This window comes from Excalfactoria chinensis, chromosome 9, assembly GCF_039878825.1.
Source record: "Excalfactoria chinensis isolate bCotChi1 chromosome 9, bCotChi1.hap2, whole genome shotgun sequence".
Taxonomy (NCBI): Eukaryota; Metazoa; Chordata; class Aves; order Galliformes; family Phasianidae; genus Excalfactoria; species Excalfactoria chinensis.
This window is the reverse complement of record NC_092833.1, coordinates 6,450,622-6,470,291: the sequence shown is the minus strand read 5'-3', so window position 1 is coordinate 6,470,291 and position 19,670 is coordinate 6,450,622. Positions and strand designations below refer to the sequence as shown.

Here is a 19,670-nt window from a genome sequence, read left to right as displayed (position 1 = left end):
GCTAGGATGAAGGTTAAAATGGTAATCTGAATGGCACAATGTGATAATTCTAAAAATGCCTGAACATAAATAATATTGTCATTAAAAAAAGAAAACAAACACAAAACTTTATTCCTTATTTTTAATTCTCACCTTTTTCATGTAAGAGAAATAGGAGCATATGTGCTTTGCTCTACTATGCTTAAGTTGGTGAACTACCAGGATGGAGTGAGTATAGTATTTTACCCAGCATACTGCCAGTGAAATCATTCAGGCATTTCTCACACTATCAACTCCGTGCGCACAAAGCTTGAAAATGCCTCCTCTGCAATATAAATGACTTCTCACATCATATCCTCATTTATTAGGTTTTAAAATTGTTTCAATGTTACTGCTGTAATTAGCTGAACTGCAAATTGTTCAACTTGAAGTACTCTGATGTCATTATGTTTTAACCAGCTTTAGAAAACCGGTAAGATTAAAATGAACAAAATTACCTTTTGCTGTAAACAACTGTAATCTTTTTCTTCAGACCTCAGATGAAAGGAGCTGTAAGCATTCTTCTGAAAATATTCTCGTACCTAGAAGTTAAAAATAGAACTTACTCCATGTCAGTCACTGTTACAGGAATTGGAGAAGGAATTAATTAACCTGTGTTGAGCAGGGAGTTGTATTTAGATGATTAGGCAGCCCTCTTTTAGTCATGGAATTTAAAGAATTCAGAAAGTTGCATGTAACCTCTATAGAAGGAAAAATGTATAGCTGTATTTTAATCCATCTAGTCTTTGGAAATTAGGTGAGATAATTAGAAATTGCAGGAAAACGTGTGGCATTCCAGTGAGAATAATGGCTTCTTCAGTGGTTTGCCTAAGGGATTTAGATACCAAAATAGTAACAGCACTCAAAGTAGAAAGAAGGTTGATTTGATATTCCTTTAGGGAACTGTCCTGAAGAATACGTAACAATCTGCTTCAGACAAGAAAATGTGAACCCAAAGACATTTTCTAAATACCGCATTCTTCCAAGCATTCACATATAATTGCATGACTGCCTGTGACAATCACATTCAATTGTTAAGGGAAATAATTCTGGCTGCATTTTAGAGCAGATGGGCAAAAAGGAGGTGTGTACTGAGGCCAGAATAAACTGGCTTTCTTAGAAGAGGTCAGCAGATTGCAATAATTTCTACTGGGTAAAACAGACTGTTAGACATTTATAACTGTCCCTTTTACAGTTTTAATCTGGTCTTATAGAATATTTAACTGACTCGTGCAAGCTGTACTCAAGCTGATAATGATTGTATCTGATATGAGATTTTGCTGGTTTGAAGACATGATTTAATGTTTCTAGTTTAGACAACTTATTGCTCAAAGAAAGCGCCATTTTAAAAAGTGAGTTCTAAAAATGAAGAACAGGCAGAGGAATTCTTACATATGATTTGCTTTGGAATTTGTATAATTAGTCAAACTTGAGACTTTCATGTGCAGAATGTAAGTAATGTTTAGCAGCTGTTCTGGAAAGAGAATTTACTTGAATTTCGAGCTGTTTCCTGAGAAATTGGTGTATTACTGTTCCTTATTAATGCTTATTGATATAGTACTATTTTCTGTAATTGAGAAAATATTGTTCACTTTCCAGTCTATAGTGCAAGAAGCTTTATGGTATCTTGAAAATTCCTTTGAAACTTATACTATAAATGAATTTTAGAATTTAGAGTGAAAAATATTAGGAAGAAACATTGTGTCATATACTTCCTGCGTACTTTTGCAGTCATATTTTTAAAAAATTATAGATATTGTATTTTCCAAATATTCCTGTTAGAAATATGGGTGATAAGGATGTTGTTGTGCTCCAGTGTGTTTTAGTAGCTTCCAGCCAAAAATTTCTTTTTTCAATTCCATAAAATTAAAGTACCTATTATCACCTCATAGAGTGACAAGGTATGACATTCAGATATAACTTGTATTGCAGCTACTAAAAGGAATACCAATGGAGTACATCCTCACAGAGCACATCAAAGAGGCAACACTGATATTGTCCATCTTTTACCATTGTAATTTTGCTTATGATCTGCGTGCTTTCTGGCTCTACCTGAAGTAACTGCTGAAAATTATATGAATGTTTAACTGCTGAAATTTATATGAATGTTTAACTGCTGAAATTTATATGAATGTTTTCCTCCACTGAGATAGATTTTAATATTCCTTGCTATTAAAAACTTAAGGAAGTATATAAATTATCAAAAAGATAGCAGACTAGAGTGGTCGATTATTAGAAACCTAAGAAATGAAAGCAGACTAGAGCCCTACAGATAGATCTGTTTCACCAGCCTTTCCTTCTTTTGTTAATCATTATGGTAAGTGCTTACAAACTCTATTCCAATTTGCGTTTACGTGCATTAAGTTTAGGTAAGTCTATGAAATATGAGCAATCATGTTCAATTCTATTTGTTTGTCTAGCAGAAGAGCATCACTATGTATTAACATCTACTTTTTTTCTTGTATTTTCTCATATATTAATATTTTATTTTTCTTTTTTTAAAGGTTTTTTGAATGATTCAGTTACTAAGTGCATTGTGGCTTTACGGTTGACTGTGATAGTGAAAGTCAGTACCTGCATGCCTGCAGGAAGTCATTCAGATAAAGTCCAGTGTTCAGGGAAAGGAAAATGTATCACAAAACCAGATGAGGTAAGGTGAACTTATCAAGATCTTTGTATAATTTGGAATTTTTGTGCCAATATCAATGCAAGGGAAATTGTTCTTGGTCCTCTGAGTATGTGTTTACCTTGCTGCTGTGCAATAGGCTTCAAAAACCATGGAACTTACTAAATAACACTGTATTTATGAAATAATTTGATAATGTTTGGAAATCTTCCTGTGCTCTTTCCTTGAAATAACACTATATTGAGAGATTAGAATGACAACAGCAGTTCCACTGACCACTATAATATCTTTGTGCCATTAACTAAGAAAAAAGAATCATTTGTGTTAACTTTCCGTGCTGTACACTGCCTTGACAAAACCAGACTGACATTCTATGATCAAGAGCTTGTATACTCTGCTGCCTTCTATACATGTTCATTTTAACAAAGTAATATGCTGCACAATGATGTGCAGTTAATATTTGGCTTTAATAGCATTCATTTGGGAGATAAAAGCAATAGTAACTGTTGAGTAAATATTAACAGCTGTGAGCCTGCTGTGAACACAGAAAATCTGGCATATTTAGGGAATTCGATAATAGTTCATCTGCTACCATTTTGTGATTTAAATTCTCAATAAGCATGTTTGATAGAAAAATGCTGCTTTGACTTGTAACAACAATAATTAAGTTGCTGCAGTAACCTATCTGTGAGAGGCAATGCTAACATCTGGAACAACTTAACATCTTTATTCCCTGAAAATAAAGCTTTAAAATGCTTAAGTTAATTTGAGCACAATGATTGTTATTCAAATAACGTGTGCATTCAGTATGCTATTTTATGGTCCAGTTTAGTTTTTCTGCTTTCCTGTATCTGTCCTTTTTCTAGGAATTCAGCATTTTGAATTTGATTTATGTAAACAATATGTTCAGATGTTCTCTATATAGTGGCATGTCAAAATGTCTTCCCTTTTTCAACGTTTTGTCATGTTGAGAGGTAGAGGCTTTGATAAACAGTCTTATTTCTGTTTTTCATGTTTTCAGTCCATTTTTATGTCCCTAATTTCTTTATTTTACTGCGAGCTATATGTCAGAAAGAGAACATACATTAATTCCTGTATCTACACAGAAGCATTAATATGTATTTATCAAGGAAAATGCATATACTAATTTAATAATCACTTATGTTTCAAAAATCTCTGATATGTGAAATTCTACTTAATAATAAATTTTAACAGTCTTTAAAAAGAAAGGCAAATTGGTCTTATGGCAGCAAAGGGGAGCCTGAGAAAAGGGAACTCGGTATCTGTACATCCACACCTTTAATCCTGACATTAAAAATTCCATCCAGATTTAGTGATTAATTAACCTCCCTCTTGTGCATACAGTGGAAAATGAATAGGAAAATTTAAAATGACTTCTATCTTTTCACACTTTCGAGGAGTAGTAATGGCTCAATGTATTAAGGTAGTGTTTATAACAGAACGTGCATAAGATGTCCCTGCAGCTGAAGCTATGGGATATGGCATCATGCTGAAGTTCATTTCTAGAGAGGAATCTACCAGTTCATGGTAGTCAAAGAACTGGAATTAGCAGTATTCTTAATATCTCTTTAATGACATTTTAACTTCAGTAACACATATTTTTGCTGTCACAAACTGTTTCTGAATTTTCTAAACCTTGAACAAATGAAGTTTCCCAGTGATACTCTGCAGTCTCTTCAGACCTATACCAAGTAGTGCTCTCAGAAGAGGTAACTCAGTAAAACTTTGCTGTTTCCAAATGTTGTTTATTTATGACCAGACTTCTACTCTAAGGAGAATAACAATGTTATTTTGTCTATTCAGCCATAGTGATTTTTCAAATCTGACAGTTTTCTTTACCCATTAGTGTATTAGTTGCATAATAGAATTTCAACTGGGAAACTGAATCAGGCCCAGCGTGAGCAGCACAGTTAAAAATGGAAGGTGTGTATTTCATTAAACAGGATGTTTTTGCCATTTTTAAAGTCATCTTAGGGGAGATGTATCATAAAATATCTTTATGGTTTCCCTAATGATGAAGCAAACAACTGCCAAAATTACATGCTTGCCATGTACCAACCGACTGCTGAGTTGCTTCCCCCAAGACCTTCTTCATTTCTTTATCCAGAACAGAAACTTTAATTTTCTTTAGGTTTGCAACATGCCCTTTGTGATTTGCTGTTTGTTTATATCTATAATTCATTCAGTTTGCGCATTCTAGTCTTGCAGGATGCAAAGTGGCTTCTTAGAGGAATTCATAAAAAGCCTAATGTGGTGAAAATGCTCAGAGCTGTGCTGGCTGTAGTCATTTTGCTTCCAGTGCTGAGAAGATTAATGATTGCCTTTGTTTTTTCATGTACTTCCTAGTTTTATACCAAATCCAGTAGTAACATATTTGCATAATGGAAACTTTAAATGTAATTAACGATCTGCAGTAATATAAGTGCGGTGGCATACCGGCATCTGTGGGGTGCATATAGCTATAAACAAATGAATTTTGGTCTAACCTGGAAGTCTTGGCTGGTTTTTACTTATTTCTTGCTGATAAGCAGGTAGCTTAGCTTCATAATGAAAGTTCCTTTTTCAACTGCTGTCGGTGTTGAACATAAAATTCACAACTTTAAGTTCTTTGAAGTGAATTGATGCTGAGTTAAGTGATGCCTTTTTCTCCCTTTGTCTGAGCTTAGAACCTCTGTTTTGCTGCGGTACTTGCCATTCTTTCACAACAGAAGAGTGAATGTGTCAGAAACATAATACTGGTCTTGGTATCATCACAATATAAATACCAGGTTGACATTTATTGACTCAGCTTTCACCAGAGTAAGTTGTCCTCAGACAAATTGGCTGTGAATTGAAGAGAGACATCCTATTATAATCCAGAGAGAAATTTGTTACGAATTTTTGATTCTGTGTAGTATTTTAAAGTAAGCTATAGGCATCCATTGGATTTGAAAGCTACAGTTCTGGTTACTTACAGAGACATGATGATTTCTTTCACAGATTGCTCCATTCTTGCATAAAGTGTAGAAAAGCAGACTGTGTAAATATGGAGTTTTATTGCTAGTGTTAGAACCACTGATATGTATGAAAAATAAAAGCTGCCTGCCCTGAGAAATAATGAATTTAATTAAATAGGGATGATTTCAGTGTCTTCCATGGGTTATAAATTCATGGAGTAGATCCACTTGATTTTATTTGTCTATATGAACATCAGCTCCCTATATCGGTGATAGCAAATTCTTTTAAAGAATTTTTATTATTGCCTTCAAAAATAGTACACATCTTCTGTTTGATGGATTTGTACTTCCAAAACAAAGTAAAATGCATTCTTAGGTGGTGACTTTAATACCAGTATTAAAGCAGTGTGTATATTTTTCTTGAGTTATTTTTTCTCACATTGCAGATATACACCATCTCTTCAAGAAATTAATAATATAATTAGGGACAAGTAAAGATGACATGCTTAGTAAAAATAATGACATCCAATCTTATATACAGAATAACTTGTCTGCATCTCAGGACTATTACCTGTCATTAGATATGTCAGTTTGAAGTGTTACGACACTTTTCTTTTGCTGTTTTCAAATCTCATTTTGATAACTTTGTTTTTGGGTAATTTGTTCCCTGTATCATAACTTCCAGAGATATCAAAATTATCTGAGTTTTTTTTCCCCCAGCTTCTTATTTCATTAATATAGCTGAGACAATGACATCATTGATTTGTTTAAATATATGAATACTTACAATATAATAATCAGCTCCTATTGTTTCAAGACAAGATTTTAGTGCAGGCAGAGCCATACTGTTTGTGTCTGAGGACAGTATAGACCTTCTCCTCCTCTCTGATGGATGGTTCATGTATTGTTGTACTTAGCAACTTATTCTCAGACCTAGCATAAAACAACTATGAACTTGAATCTTCCAAACAAACTTGGCACCTCTGTTTTGACAGAATTAATACTGATGAGATCTTAGATCTTTTGCTAACATGTTTCTGTAGTGTGAGATAGATGTGGAACAGCTTGTTCTCATTTTTAGTGCATACACAAAGACCAAAACCACATTTAAATGAGATCAAGACTTTAAAAAAGTTTTTAATCAGAGTTTCCCATTTTAACTGTGCTCTTTGTTGTAGTCTATTGAATATGAGATTTCATCTACCCAACGCATTATTTTGGTATGGAGGGGTAGTTCCATAACTCAGACTTGACCATCTTTTTTTCTGTAGGGTAAAATGTAAAATTGTTTTATGCCTCTGGTGAGTTTGTAATCAGTGACAAAAAATGGGAACAGTGCATCAACCACAAATTTCATTCTCTAATGATATTTAAAAAACCCAAAAGATATTAATAAGATTTTTCAGAGAAATATGTAAATTCTTAAAACTGGAGTTGAAAATCAGTGTGTAATTTAATTCTTCTCTGCTTCTCTACTCGATTACTTTGACATAATATTGACAGCAAGGAATGGCACACAGTGTTCATGGTGATTTTCAGTAGTTGTTTCCATTGTGAGGGATAGATGGGCTATGCAATTTATTAATGCCTTTGTCTATGAATCTACATCAGGATTGTATTTATTGCACATAAAAGTCATAGTTTTTATGGATGCTCAGTGTTAGTAGTATAGCTCATGGGCATTATCTGTAGCAACACTGAAAATCATGGCACTTTTGAAAATATTTCTATATCCACTGTCAGTAGAGCAACCACTGCATTTGTCTCCAAATGCTTCATAGGAGAGGGAGAAAAGGAAAAGAAAGCAGGACTTAGCATGTATGGTGTTATGTAGCACAATTTTTGTCTGCTGAGATGTGTTGTAAATTTTTGTATTTAAAATATGAGGAACTGTTCTGGAAATACAGCCCAGTACCCTGTTCTGGAATAACAGCAATACTGCCTTGAAGTGTGATGCAGTTTTTCAGCTGCTTGCCTGTTTTTCCTTCCTATTGAACTACTGCCTAGTCTGGAAACATCTCATTGCTGGTGTGAAATATATGCAGAACAGTTCTGTGAGCAGGCTTGGGCCGTACAGCCAGCAAGTACTTTTGTCACTGATAAACATGCACATTGTTGAGTTTTGGAGATTTTACCAACTATATTTCCTTGGATATAAGGAAAATAGTTTTAGTATTTTTTTACAGTAAGGGTGTTGAGGTACTGCCACAGGATGCCCAGAGATGTGGTGGAAGCCCCATCCCTGGAGACATTCAAGACCAGGCTGCATCAGGCTCTGAGCAGTGGATGGAGCTGTAGGTGTTCCTGTTCATTGCAGGGAGTAGGACTAGCTGGCCTGTAAGAGCCTCTTCCAAATCAAATGACCCTATGATTCTATTATAACATTAATCATTATTTAGACTTTATCAATGCGTTATTTGTAAGGAAAAACATACTGCATTTTACTGACTTCCTTTATTTGTATGAAGATTGTCTTTTTTCTCTTATTTATTTATTTATTTACCTATTTATTTATTTTCATAATGCACAGCTGTTTATTTGCATGAAGCAAACAGAAGTAAAAATAGAAAATAAAATACTGACCTGGCCTCTTTGTTTTTGGCTCCATGCATGTTTTGTGCCTGGGACAGCTGTGTGCATTGAGCCCGAGTGACGGGGCTGGGAAATGTAGGAGTGAGTGCGGCTGCCATCTAGTGCTTAATGAACAGAGGAAGGGGGCATTTAATTTAAATAGGTCTATCAGATGAGAGCTTTCCTTGCTTCCATCCTTGCAACACATCCTTGGCAATCTTAACAATTTAAATAGTTTTAAAATTGAATTATGTTTTATTACTTAATACCACACTGTAACTATGACTGTTATTTCAGTGCTTTAACAGGTGTAGTGCTCTTCATCTTTTATTAAGCAGCAAAAGCAGCAAGTTTGGGAAAAGATACCAAATACATTGAGAAAGAGACCTGTTTTAGCAGAACCAGTGCGTTGTCTCTCCTGAAGTGAGCCCTAGCCCTGCTCATCCCATAGGGTGTGCTCCTTTGTAGCAGGGTTTTGTTGCGGTAAATCTGTATGTTACAAATCTTGGTGATCATACTGGTATAGAAATATAATTTCTGCAATGGAAGAAAGAAATTATATTGATTCAGACATGATTATGGATCTGATCCATGTCTGGGTGGAGATTCCCTGGCATGATTAAAAATCTGACCTGAAGAACTGGTGCAGGTTTAGTATTTCAAAGGATAACTTCATGCAGTTGATGTATTTATGTCAGCTACTTGTGTTTCAAATGGAAAAGCAGCAGAAACATTTTTGTTCATAGAGTAGTCAATGGAAATATAACCTTTGAGAATTCATTGAGCAGTACAAATTTTGATTGTTTTTAGGCAACATTTTTCTGTGAGTGTGAGGATGAGTACTGGGGCCCCCTGTGTGAGGAATTTGATGCTTGTCAAAGCCAGCCCTGCCAGAACAATGCAACCTGCACCGACCTACCACAGAAACACAACGGGAACAATTTCACCTGCAGCTGCCTGCCTGGTGGGTATCGTATTGTGTTCTGAATAATGCATTTTTGTTTTAATATTCAGTACATACCTTTTGCAGAGCAGCAAACTGTGCATCTTCAGACAGTAGGAAAGAGGGAAAACAAAACAACAACATAAGGTCAGCCTTAGGGATCTGGAAAATTCTTCAGCTGTGAATGCTGGCACAAGAGGCACGGTATCATACAGCCAAACCAAACTGTTACGAGGGAATTATTCATACAGAATCATGGAATCACTTGGGTTGTTCTCTTCAAGTAGTGGAAGGACACAATGAGATCTGCCAAGAGCCTTCTCTTCTCCAAGCTAAACAAGCCCAACTACCTCTACCTACATTCACAGTAGAGGTGCTCCAGCCCTTTGAACATCTTTGTGGTCCTCCCCTGAACTAGATCCAACCGCTCTGCATCCTAAACTTACTAGATTATTATTTTCCCATCTTAATATAAAATATTTTTAAAATACTTCAAGATTCTTGGTTTTGGTTGCATAAAAAAAGCTTCAGGAGGAATATCTAGCATAATTCTGATGTGCCTACCCCAAAGCCCAAGAATGTTTCTACTAGGAAACCTTGGCGTTATGATGTTTTATGGCTGAGCTTTGTACAGTAACATAAATATGCTTGCCACTTAGCTACAAGACTCTAAAGATGATTATTGCTTCTGTTATTATATTTAAGTCTGCAATATTTCCTGCTTCTATTGTGAAGTTACAAATTACAATGCCTTGATGCAGCGAATGTTATTTTATTTCTGTACCGATGTAAAAACCCAAGGTATTGCTGTTTTTTATGATCCAAGATACCTGCATCAAGTGCTTGCTTTATTTTTTTTTTACCATTTGGCCTCTCCACTTTTCAAAGGCTTCCCATGAATTAAAGAAATAGTCACTGCCAGGGACAAGTATTTGAATTACTTGTCTGAGAAAATGTTACCACAGGTGTAGAAAAAACACTGGGCTGATACTGTGAGATACATTGTAGAAAGGAAACAGTGTCTAAGAACGCAACAGTTTCTTGAACAAACTGTATCTCTGTTACATGTTTTGTTACATATTTTCTTTGTCATCTTTATTTTTTAAACTCTTTTAATCCTTTGCATTTAAATTTTATTTCTCTAAAATTTAGTTTTTTGCCTTGTTAACTACGTAACTGTTTCTTCTCCTTGTCTCTGCAAAAATGTTAGCTCCTACTTGTAAAAGAAATATAAATATTTCCTTCCACAAAATCCCTCCCATTTATCATGGTAGAGCACAAAGCTTACAGTTTATGAAATTAAGCTATTTTCTTCTATATATAGAGACTTCCCTTCTGAATAACAGCATGATCAAGTTTCTCTGTAGATGCTTAGAAAGATAAATACAGTTACTCCATTTATTACATTCTGGATCTTACAAGATGTGCTTCATGACCTCAAATCATTATACTTCAGTTCAAATTCTGTAAAAATAGTTTTCCTTTCTTTCTTTTTCTTTCTTTTTTTTTTTTTTGTTAATAACAAACAAAATATTATTCAGATGGCTTAATTATTGTTAAAAAAGAATTTAATTATTGTGATAAGAGTTTAAACATTGCCTCCATCTGTAAATTTCAGAGCCATTCATGTGTGAATGGTATAGTTTCCCAGATTTTGTTAGATGAAAATGTTCTGAAGTTCTATAACAGCACAAAATGAATAGATGTAATGATTCTTACAGTATATCTGACCAGCAAGTTGTTTTGTTTTGTTTTGTTTTTATTATGGTGGTTGCTTAGCTCTTCTAACTTCATAGCTCTTGGTAGGAAATTCCCAAATTATATTCTCTTGCAGATGGATACAACATGCCCTATAGATCATATTTAGATGGAGCATATTTATTTTCATAAAATGGACAAAATGTTATCTCTGATGAATTTTGTCTATAGTAACATTCGCAGGAAGCCAGCAAGCTTCAGAGCAACACAATCATTCATGCTTTTCTGTGCCAACATTCCTTTGGGTACACATTGAATTTCAAGGGTAATTTTTAGCTTACACAAACTCCAAAGCAGTTTGGTGTCTGAAAAAATGCTTAAATGAGTTAAACACCTTCAGTACTGTATTATAATTCATAAAAATATTCATCTGAATGTCAGAACTTGGAAATATGAAACATACAGATGAAAGAAATCAGTGGATGTAGTCTTATATAGCATTTCTTTTGTTGTTGTAAATTTTATGTTAATTTAATACCAATTAGAGTTACAGAAATTTGCTGGCTATCAAAAGTACAGCTTAGTTCCCTCCATGTGCCTTCATCCAGTCCAGAGGAGCTGCCTCACAAGACCACAGTTCTGGCTTTAGACCTCCATATTCCTCTCAAGTTTGGCTGACTTATAGATGTCAGCCTTGTTATAACGTTTTCTCTCCATGTATCACACTGCAGAAAATGGGATCAGAATTTAGTTCTCTGTAGTGTACAAAAGCAGTAAGGTAGACAAAGAGAAATGGCTTAGACTCCTTCTTTATAGTACTGGAAAAGATGCAACTATTAGCCTGTCTGAAAGATTTCTAAACTGTTGACTTTGATTGAAAACAAATTATTTAATCAAAACATGAATTTTCTATTTACTTCTTTCTTTCTTTTTTTCTGTTTTTCCTTTTTTGTCCCCTATATAAGTGAAATCCTATTCCAGGCACGTCCTATGTTTCACCTTACATCTTTCTCTTAGGCACTTGCCCTTAGCTGTGTATTACCAGCATCAGCCTACTGACCCTTAACACCAGCCATGGTGTTATTATAGAGGATGCTTACAATTTTACTTAGGGCTCCTTTTAAAAAACAAAATACCTATGTGTATAGTGTGTACTTTCTTCTTCTGTCATGCATCCAAGATAGGTTTTTGGAAGTAAAGAAAAATAAGAATGAGGTATGTGTGGTATTCATTAAGGACTTTAAATTTGGAGTATTTAATCTTTTCGCTTGTATTTTGTTAATTTTTTTTTTTTTTTTTTTGGATGTGTTATAGACTTCAGACATATGGAACAAAGCAATCTACGGTCAAATAGTACAGTACACACAATCTGTAGTTTGTGAACTTACAGGAGCTTATTTGGAAGAGATTGCAACTGCACTGAGCAGTACTTCACAGCTCCCACTTAAAATAAACACCCTCTCTGGAGCCCAGAAGTAGGAGCAAATGGCAGTCATTCAGCATATGCACAGCTAATTCAGATGACAAGTCCTGTTTAAAGTCTTCCCAAGGATTTTTCACTTGAGATTCAAGATGCATTTGAAAACCATTCATAAAGGGCTTCCTTTTTTTTTTGATTATATGAGTCCTTATGAGAACCCATCACCAACCTTCATTATGCTAGTACTGTCAGAATATTGCTGATGGTAAAATACAGCTTTTCTATAATCTCTAGATTTCCACTATTTATTCATTTCTCCTGTGAAGGATAAGTTCTTATTAAAAATCCCATTTTACAAGAAATTAGAAGACTGTTCTGATTTCTATTTATTACTTTGGTTAATTTTGTTCAAGAAAGCTAGTAGTACTGTTTGAGTTACCATTTAGCAATAAGATCTCATTTTCCCTATGCTTTCTGAATATTGTGTGCTTTTGTAGGTTACACTGGAGAGCTGTGCCAGTCAGAGATTGATCACTGCATCCAGCAGCCATGCCAAAATGGAGGTACTTGTTCATCCAACATCCATGGATTCACCTGTCAGTGCCCAGAAGGTAAACAATGACTTATTTGGTGTCATGTACAAACTGGTGTTTCATGGAGTGTACTCAATCTGAATTTTTAGTTATATGAAAAAATATTCAAAATTGTACTTTACACCATATTTGTAAGCAGAAAAAATCCAGATGAGATATTCTGTGTCATCAGTATTGTATAAAGTATGGCAAGCGCTTAGTGTTACAGAGCATAGAGGCTCTTTATCCACATTTGCTGGCACCTATACAGTAGAAATCAGGTTCCAGCACTGTGAGAAAGATAAGAGAATCTGAGGACACTTAGAATTCATTCTGATTTTTGTGTTGTCCAGTAAACGAGTGAGAAAAGCTGCCTTGCATGCAGTATTTGCATATTTCTGCATCTGGGTCAATTAGAGAAAAAAACAGTCCTTTAAATCCCACAAAGTTTTAATTCATTCTCCTTTCTGTTAGGACTTGTTTCTTTCTCTGCATGATAAGCCTTTCAGTGGTTCTCATTGGTAAACACTGTGAATGTAACTGTGTGAAATGAGGACGCTGTGATGGCAAAGTACGTGCTTTTGTAGCATTTTGCTGTGTGGAATGGCAGATGCCTGAGTCTCTATTAAAAAAAAATTATCAGAAGTGAAAGCTCTCAATTATGAAATCTTCTATTAGTTCTATTAGGATTGAAACTTTGAACTAATTATATTTCTGATCTCTATGGATGTTTTTATTCTGTCAGCATCTTGTGTTTGCTCTAAGGGTACAAGACTTTGATAACTATTCTGGTAACGTATACTTGCTTAATAATGAAAGATTATTTGTAATTTCTTCAGAATGATTCTTTCCTTTTTGGAGTATTTTGCTTTAATGATTGACCCACTTAACAACTGTTTGGAAACACAGACACTGACATTTTGACTGCAGAGCGTATCTTGCATTTAGAAGAATTCTGAAAACTGGCTTATAACTGGTAGCAAAATTCAGTAAGAAAATTTTTCTATATTAGACTTAGTAATTCACTCGTACTTTTCTTAAGAGGTCTGTTCATTATCTTTAAAAATGCTTTGTAGAAAAATGTTTTGCCATTACAAAATACAACATGGAAAAAATTATACTGGGGCTTTTGGATATATTAAAGCCTTCACATTGTTCCTGTGTGTGACTGGGCTTCATTGTTTGTTCCTTATGGCCCTTTAATCAATACGCTAACCAGCTCTCAACTTCTCTTACTTCTCTTACTGCTCAGGCCAGGATACAGGATTGAATGTGCCTTTCCATCCCAAGATGGATTGCCCTCTGCTGGTGTGTCACTGCTTGATGTGTAGTGTTCTTGGTTATGGCAGGTTTTCTTCTGCCAGAGAACCAAATTACTTTTGCTTCTCTCTTAGTCTTGTCTTTAGCTAACTCTATGCTATGCTGCTTGGTTCTACATCTTATTTGTGGCTTTATGTCTTCAGTATTTATCTTCTGCTTCCTGTTTTCTCCACTGATCCAGATCTGTGTTTGATCAGTTTCCAGTTCAGTTCTCTTGTATGCTGTGTGCTTCAAGTAGGCAAATCTTGGAATCTTGGCACTGTTGTTCCATTATCTTAGTACTTATGCTGAACTCTGTTGCTGTTTTACCTTCTGAGATCACTGGTACCATTTTCTCAGGTTTCTGCTATTTTTCTTTGTTGACTTTTCTGTTCTTATGTTTTTCACATCTGTGCTCTCCTATTCTTCTTGGGGTCTTGAGATTTTCTAGGATTTCTGGATTTTTCTTAAAGATACAGTGAGATTTCTGGATGGAATTTGGCAAGGAACTGTTACTCTGATAGCTTATTTATATGCCTAACATGCTTATGTGGTGTAAATGTTTTCCTATTCAAAAAAAGCATTGAGGCATCTCAAGAAAACATTGCATGTAAATACAATTACAACTCCTGTAAAAATCAATTTTGACAACATAGGAAAAAAAACCTTTGGAGACGATGGAATGTTTCAGAAATCACACTCTGGACTGGGCAGAGTTATTCCCCAGAAGAAGAATAGTCTTGAACACTTCTGATTTTCGGTTCCTTGGAAACAAGCGTTTTCTGAGAAAATCATTCTTAGGCTTGCCTGAACACATGCCACCTTTTGTGAATAGTTGCTTTTTTAGATCGACCCTGTGACAGAATCACAGAATGGCTTGGGCTGGCAGGGAGCTCAAAACCCACACAGTTCCAACTCCCTGCAGTGGACTGGTTGCCACCCACCAAATCAGGCTGCCCAGAGTGCTATCTAACCTGGTCTTGGAGGCCTCTGGGGATGGGGCATCCACAGCTCTCTGTGCAGCGTGTTCTATTGTCCCTTCAAACTCACAGTAAATAATATCTATCTATTCCTAATATCTAATCTAGATCTGCCATCTTTTAGTTTAAAACCATTACCCCATGTCTTGTCATGACACTTCACTCCCTGATAAACAGTACATTTACATCTTTCCCATGGACCCCCAGAGCCCTAGAAATTATCCCTGATTTCTTGGTAGTTGTCACAAGGTGAGTGCTTCTGTCGAGGTTATGTAGATATGCCATCACCATAAAGACAAAAATGATGGTGCAGTTGCTGTGCAGTAGCCTATGGGCTTATTAGGTAGTAGTTGTTGCTTTTCTGTCCTGTTTTGGAAGATCTTTTAGTGCCAACAAGATCAAAAATTCAGATATGTGGAGGGCAAGAGTTGTTTTTTCTGGATGCATTTTGACGCATTATTCTCTCACAGGGTCATATTTTGAGAACTTCTGTCTTGTTTGGAAAGATGTGGCTATTTTTGTAAGTAAAGCAATGAGTAGGTAACTGAAAATTACAGGTGCGGAAAGTTGCTATTTTTAGTGTCTTCAAATTTTCCATTAAAAAAAAAACCACACACACACACAGAGAAAACCAAATCCATGATAGATTTCTAATTTAAGCAAGATCTCCAGCTCTGCTTCTATTCTCCTGCTGTGCATAACAGCAATTGCTAGTTGAGAAGAGTCCTTTATTTCTGTACTGCTAATTCAGCACAGTGGGGGAAAGGTAGCCAGAGAACTTATACATTTTTAAGAACTAAAACTGGAGATTCTGTACAGATAAGCAGAAAAAGACAAGAGCAGGTGAGAAGTATTACAAAGGGAAAAGGGAAAAATGGCAGGAAATGGAATGAAATGGGAACAGTGAGGAATATTCTTGAGACTGTGCATTTTTCTTTCATATGAGATCTGTGGCTCATGAAAGGAATGTGATAATGCACCAAGAGTGAGATATGAGGCAGTGAAAAAGAAACCTATATCGAATGTAAACATTTCATGATTATTCTTTAGACAGTGTTATCGTCTTAAGAGTCTTTTAATAAGTTAAAGTTCTCTAGGCTTGAAGATTCCATTTTCTGCGTGAAGCACCATAGACTTTAATGTGTCCAAAACTCTAGAAAATATGTTGTTATATGAAGTGGATGAGTCACCCTTTATTTAAGAGCAAACCAGAATTTATGCTCAAAGCTGTAATGAATGAACTTGCACAATGCTAAAGACTGAAGAATTTATTTAAAAGATGTTTGGTATGTCTCGCTTACTGGGTGTTGATCTTTGATTATCACACTTAATGTACTTTGCAAATATTGCTTTCAAATGACTGTGCAAATAAATTTCCAAAACTTCTAACCACACCCCAAGTAAACATCTGTCAACTTGGACATGGAAGTTTGAAATTTATATTCCAAATGATTCTGTAAGTACCCAAATTAATCTGTTAAATTCCTGTTCTTATTTTCTTTCACTTGTTTTTATGCATAACATACCATTGCATTGGTAGCAATATTTTTAGTAGGGTGCAGCTGATCATTTTATAAATTCATTTAATTCAACAACTTTGAATCAATGAGAAATTATATAAATTCCCAAAGCAACATACAAATAATAAATAGAAACACAGACAAAAAAACAAGGTTAGTAATAAGCAAAAGCATTTACAATGAATACTTAATCAACAGGAAAACATGTAGTAGTCCTAGTAGGGCTTCTTGGGGGATTTCTACCATCTTTATGTGGCGCTTACCAGCTCTGACCAGTGTGGCAGAAAACTTTAAATTCAAATTAGTGTATTTTTGAAATAATTCTCCAATGTATTTCAGAACCATCCAGTAGAAAGAAGTAGGCAGGAAACAATGTCATGATTGACAGTTTAATGTCTAGATTACTTGAAATTTGAATTTCCAAGCTGATTTTATTTTACTATTGCCAATCTGACTTGACCAGCTGCAGGGAATTAGAGCTATGTAAAAGACAACAAAAGTTCTCTGAAATACCTGCTGATAACAAGAAAGCTGCAGATTAAAGGATATTCTTACTGTGGTTTCTGTGGTTTAAAAAGCATAAAGCTTGACAGCTATAGAAGATGCTAAATTGTAATTCTTATATGTTGATTTGCAATAGCAGTTAGAAAGTACATATTTTCACCATGAAATATGGCGATGAGTAGAAAATAATTTACTTCTCTGTGTAAAGAATTGTTCATGTTCTTCACTTTTTCTGGACTTCATCATTTGCATAGAAGATTTTTCTGGATCAGATCTTGGAAATAAGATTCTAACTTCCTTAGGCTTGCATATAATTAACCTATTATATATTTTAATTCCATGAAAATAGGATACACATCTGTTGTGTGTGTAAGATTTCCCAAGGTTCCTGGTGATTACAGAATGTGGAGTTCTTCATATTACCATAAGAGAGTTTAATTTACCTGTAGAATATTGTGTTGTTAATTAAAAATGTTATGTCTGTTTAGTTTTTGCTAATCTAATGCTTTCACCTGGCATCTTTCCAAATTGTTCCTATTTTTTGCATGTCTCCATAATGCTTGTTTGGCCTCTGTTCATCTTTGTTGAGACTTAGCTAGGTGAGTTTCCATCAAAAACTTGCAAGTCCTTTTGAATTGTTTCTTGTTTTCTTATGATGAGCATATTTTTTCTTTCCTTTACAGAATTCTGATGACATTCCATCAGACATCTCACATTTCCTCATGGAACAAATTTCTATGGGGGAAAGTAATATGTTTCTTTCAGATCTAAAGGTTTCCATAGTCTCTAGGCCAAGTAATTCACAAGCTTTAATTTTCACGTTTGTGTATTTCTTGGAATTGGGTCTAACATAACATTCTGGCAAGCTGGTTGTTCAGCACACTGTATAAAAAGCACTTGTACGACTCTTCAGGAAGCATTTAAGTTGCTTGATTTATTACTTGACTCTTGCTTTCAGTAGCCAAGTAATTAAAATCCCCCCATGATGAGGAATTCGGCTTCTATCCAAAGCTTTTCTAACTCTGGAAATATTTTCTGATCTACTTTCTATTGCTGCCCTGCAGGTTTGTAGCAATATGTAAAGAACATCACCTGTCTGCTAACTTTTACTCTCTTTGGCATCTAACCAAGTGATCTGTTTCATGCAAGCACAAATAGTGCATTGTGTCTTTGAGCGGTGCAATTGTTTTCTAATACTGCTTTTCCCCTTTGCCTTCTGTGTTATTTCTGCATTTTAGTCATGTCCCTGTTACACCAGTGACCTAGATGCAAGGCTGTTTCTGTGTCAGCTAACTGAAGAACAATTCAAGGGATAATTTTCTGCAGTTAAATGTAATCCTGTAATAATGCTTTATTCTACTTTCAATCAATATATATATGAACCTGATTCTTATTTACATAATTTCAACTATTTTATTGATATGGACTCATAGGTACTATTAGAAATGCCAAAATAACACACCTTCAATTCAGATGAATAACTACTGATGATTCTAGGGTTTTCAGACATTAAACTCATACGTAAGGTTTGCATTTTCAGAATGAACTAAGCATATTTCACAGTGCAGTCAAAGAGGACAACATGTTGCAGCATATTTTAAACCTTCATATGTTCTTGAAGAGCTCTCTCACTTGAAACATTAGCCATCTGCCAGTATGTTTCTCTTTGCAGGGAAGATTATTGCAAAGGTTGTAGTGAAGCAATTTAAGTATCATTGTGTGACCTCAGATCTCCTAGATCTTTTTAAATCCAGTGTCAGAGTTACTGTAGAGATTTACCAGACTCACTGACTGATTCCCTCCTGGTAATAGTTAACAGTCCCCGCAGATTCCTTTAAATCCATCCAGGATTTTATGATAAAAGCACATGCTTTTTTTGTTTGTTTGTTTGTTTGTTTTAAATTTAATAGCAGACCATCGCTGGAATTAGAGATGGTTATGCAGTCATTGCCTACAGGAAGGATTTCTACTATAGGGTTCCCCAGTATACATTTGTAGGCTGTTTCTCTTCAACATCCATTAGCAGGATGTTCTGATAAAGCCGATGAACTGGTCTGCGTCACAGGATATCAGAATGGAGAGGGCAGAATGGCCTTGTCTATGTTCTTTGCCTATGTCCTGCAAGATCTGCTTTTCTTTTCTGATCTATTCTGAGATTATAATTTATAACGATAAATATAATTATAAATAATTAACTGTTATAGTTAAATACCTGTTGTGATCTATTGATCTTTTCAATAGTTAAAATAATCTGCATTTTATTAATTTTTGGAATAGTTCTTTCCAGTGCACCATGTGAGTTAGTAATGTAGATTGGTCTACTTTCTAATGTGCTTCTTCTCAGAAATGCCAACTTGCTGACAACTGTTGAATAAAATCACTATTAAAATCACCTGAATGTGAACTGTGAATTATTAAAAAAGCAGAGAAACTCAGAATGCTCTGAAATTAACACATCTGTCAAATTTAACTTAAAACTATTTCTTCATTGCTTGAAATGTGGGATGATGTTGTTTAGAACAAAAATATTTACAGCCATTGAAAGATAATGAGATGATGTAA

General features: G+C 35.0%; 1 protein-coding gene across 1 annotated transcript in view; it reads left to right on the top strand.

Moving 5' to 3' along the window:
• Positions 1-19,670, top strand: part of DNER (delta/notch like EGF repeat containing) — a 97,517-nt gene that overhangs the window by 56,744 nt on the left and 21,103 nt on the right. Inside the window, exons 5-7 of the mRNA XM_072344597.1 lie at positions 2,523-2,668; positions 8,983-9,136; positions 12,731-12,844. Coding sequence (XP_072200698.1) covers positions 2,523-2,668; positions 8,983-9,136; positions 12,731-12,844 — 414 coding nt within the window. The remainder of the gene's footprint in view (positions 1-2,522; positions 2,669-8,982; positions 9,137-12,730; positions 12,845-19,670) is intronic.